Here is a 2,873-nt window from a genome sequence, read left to right as displayed (position 1 = left end):
AGAGAGAAAGAAAGAAAGAGAGATAGAGCAGGTTTGAAGGGGGACTGATTGTCACAAAACTGATAAGCAGAGCAATCGCAAACCATAAACTGTGTTACAGTTTAGCAGACAATGTTTCTTCGATTTTGTACCATGATATCATTGGTCCTCCTAGGATTTGGCGTTGCCTTTTCGCTGGGACAGAATTACACAGAACCTCTTGTTTTGGAGGGAAAGTGTCTGGTGGTTTGTGATGCGAACCCGTCTGCAGAGGGAGCGTTGACCTCTTCCTTCGGGATATCTGTCCGGGCAAGCGGTGCTAAAGTGGCTTTCTCTGCACTCAGGGGAACGAACCACGAACCTTCTGATATGAGCAATACGTCTCCAACCATCTACTTTGACCAGGTTCGAGATTATTTATGTCTTTCGTGATTTGTGTCTTTTCATAGGCTAATATTGACAATGTATGTTTGTGCTCTTTAGGACGTTTGATGTTTTTCTCATTGCAGGTATTAGTGAACATTGGCAACCATTTCAAGCTGCAAGCGAGTGTATTTCAAGCACCAAGAAGAGGCATTTACAGTTTTAGCTTCCATGTGGTGAAGGTTTACAACCGACAGACTATACAGGTAAGTGTATAGGGAGGTCTGTATTGTGATGCAATTGAATTGTGCTTTTCATGTCTTTATCATACCCATTGCATAACACTCTGCAGGTAAACTTGATGCACAACGAATATCCTATAATATCAGCTTTCGCCGGGGACCATGATGTCACTCGAGAGGCTGCGAGCAATTCAGTCCTTCTGCACCTGGAACGGGAGGACAAACTCTACTTGAAGCTTGAGAGGGGGGATTTAATGGGTGGATGGAGGTACTCAACGTTTTCTGGATTCTTGGTGTTTCCACTCTAATCACAACTCTCAAATCAAGTGACTCTTTTTTATTTTCTTCAAGGACGTTGGCCACCCATCTCTGGACTTCAATTATGAAGAAATGTATAACTGACTGTGAGATAAAGTAGGCTATTTTGGCAATTTATGACTAAATTGTTCCGTGCTATGAGGTTGGGATTTGTATTGCTGAATGTGACTGATTGTTGGTATGATATTATATAAACTGCGAAGAGTAGCCTATTCAAGCGTTTGTCAGTTGCGCCCATTCAGTGGCTATCCATGGCCCTGAAACCGTAGACACACCGTAGCTGTCCGTTGAAACCACAAAACGCATCTCAAGCGTACAGAGCAAATAGGTGGCAATTGAGTGTTGGCTCTAGTGTCAACGTTGTTGCAGTAGTGCCATTGAAATATTGTAATCAAATAACATTTTCCAAAGGTGTGCAAATGTAGGCTAGCTGTCATTTGGACGTATATTGCACATTGATACAGTGTTAATTTTGGCACTTTTTTAAAGGTTTAGTCTAGTCTTACTCACTTTGTAATAACATCCAAATCAAATCAAATGTTATTGGTCACATACACGTGTGTAGCAGTTGTTATCGCAGGTGTAGCGAAATGCTTGTGCTAGTTCCGACAGTGCAACATTAAGTCACATTTGTGTCATTTGAATAATGATTAAGTCTGGTCATTGTCAAACAGTGCGCCATTTTAGTAAACTAAATTCCCTTTAATTTCAGTCACATTTTAGTCACATCACATTTGTATTGTCTCATTAACCTATAGTAAACATAAACCACTGACTCCCATGTTCACAAATATACATAGCCTTGTCCTACCAACATATTTTTCTGCATAACATAACATCAAATTCCCCTTCCCAACAGCAGAAAAATGACAAACACATATAAGAATATATAAGGATTATCTGGCCATGTAAATCATCTGGCCATTCCTAATTCAGCCTACATATAGGCAAAGTAGTATGGGTTGAACCTCCGTCACTGGGCCGCGTCAGTGACATTGTAATCAACGTTCCACAGACGTCGCAGCCACATTGGTGTCCAAAAGTAGAACGTGGGCTAATGACTTTCAACGGGAGCTAATTAATGTTTTGCCAAGTGATGCAGTCGAGTCACTAAAACTCAAGTCCGAATTGAGTCCCAAGTCCCCTGTGCTCGAGTCCAAGTTTGAGTCACCAATGTTGGTCGAGAAACGAATGGAGTCACCAGTTCCCATGACTGATGTCTGAGTCCCAGTGCTCGAGTCCTGGTCCAAGTGGTCAAGTCTGAGACAGTGGGTCCACATTAACTCCAAATGAAGTTATTTACACAGTCAGATATAGTGTAGTGGCAAATAAAAATGTAGTCAATAAATTGCTTGCTATCCATTGGAATTTTTTTCTGTGCCACCAAATGTGTGCATATATGCTACTGGTAACGTTAATGTTACCAGGGCCACGTTCAGTTGCAAAACTTTCTCGAACATTGCAGACAGTCCCAGTCGGTATTCACGTAGTAATAATAAAGAATTCCCTTGACCCACGACAACAAATTGGGTAAAACCAACATTCTTTCCTATTGACGCTTTGTATACAGAAATAACAAAACATGCCGAAAAGCTGCTGTGTTGTTTTATGTAGCCAGGTCAAAAGTCCTGACCTACGTTTCGTAATGCTCCCAAGTAGGGAAATAGAGCCTGTGAGAAGATGAATCTTTAGACATGTTGTACTTTTATTAAATGTCGTTTTGTAATTGACTAAAACAAGCAAACAATAAAATTGTATTTGAAAAAGGTCAAGTTTTTTCTGTGAGCTAATGGGGAAACCTAGGTAACCTGCTAGTTTTTTCCACAGACAGGTAGGCCGCACAGTTATATCTAATAAGGAGTGGGTCTATATAAATCCCATGAATAGAGCCAACATCAATTATTCAACATGTCAGAGAGGCATGTTTGTTCTACATAGCATATTTCTGTCGGAGCTTTCAGAAAATGTGGT

General features: G+C 40.7%; 1 protein-coding gene across 1 annotated transcript; it reads left to right on the top strand.

Moving 5' to 3' along the window:
* LOC139559979 (cerebellin-2-like) lies at positions 1-2,670 on the top strand. Its single transcript, XM_071376486.1, has 3 exons — positions 1-384; positions 489-608; positions 695-2,670. Exons 1-3 carry the CDS (start codon positions 112-114, stop codon positions 890-892), a joined length of 591 nt encoding a protein of 196 aa, XP_071232587.1. The 5' UTR covers positions 1-111; the 3' UTR covers positions 893-2,670.
* Positions 2,671-2,873: the final 203 nt, after the last annotated feature.

Source organism: Salvelinus alpinus, chromosome 30 (assembly GCF_045679555.1).
Source record: "Salvelinus alpinus chromosome 30, SLU_Salpinus.1, whole genome shotgun sequence".
NCBI lineage: Eukaryota > Metazoa > Chordata > Actinopteri > Salmoniformes > Salmonidae > Salvelinus > Salvelinus alpinus.
This window is presented reverse-complemented; position numbering and strand designations above follow the sequence as displayed.

Excerpts from the sequence above, each read along its gene's own strand:
- LOC139559979 (XM_071376486.1), top strand. The coding sequence starts at position 112 with ATGTTTCTTCGATTTTGTACCATGATATCATTGGTCCTCCTAGGATTT. Across the intron at positions 385-488 it reads CAACCATCTACTTTGACCAG|GTATTAGTGAACATTGGCAA; the intron begins GTTCGAGATTAT and ends TTCTCATTGCAG. Across the intron at positions 609-694 it reads ACAACCGACAGACTATACAG|GTAAACTTGATGCACAACGA; the intron begins GTAAGTGTATAG and ends AACACTCTGCAG.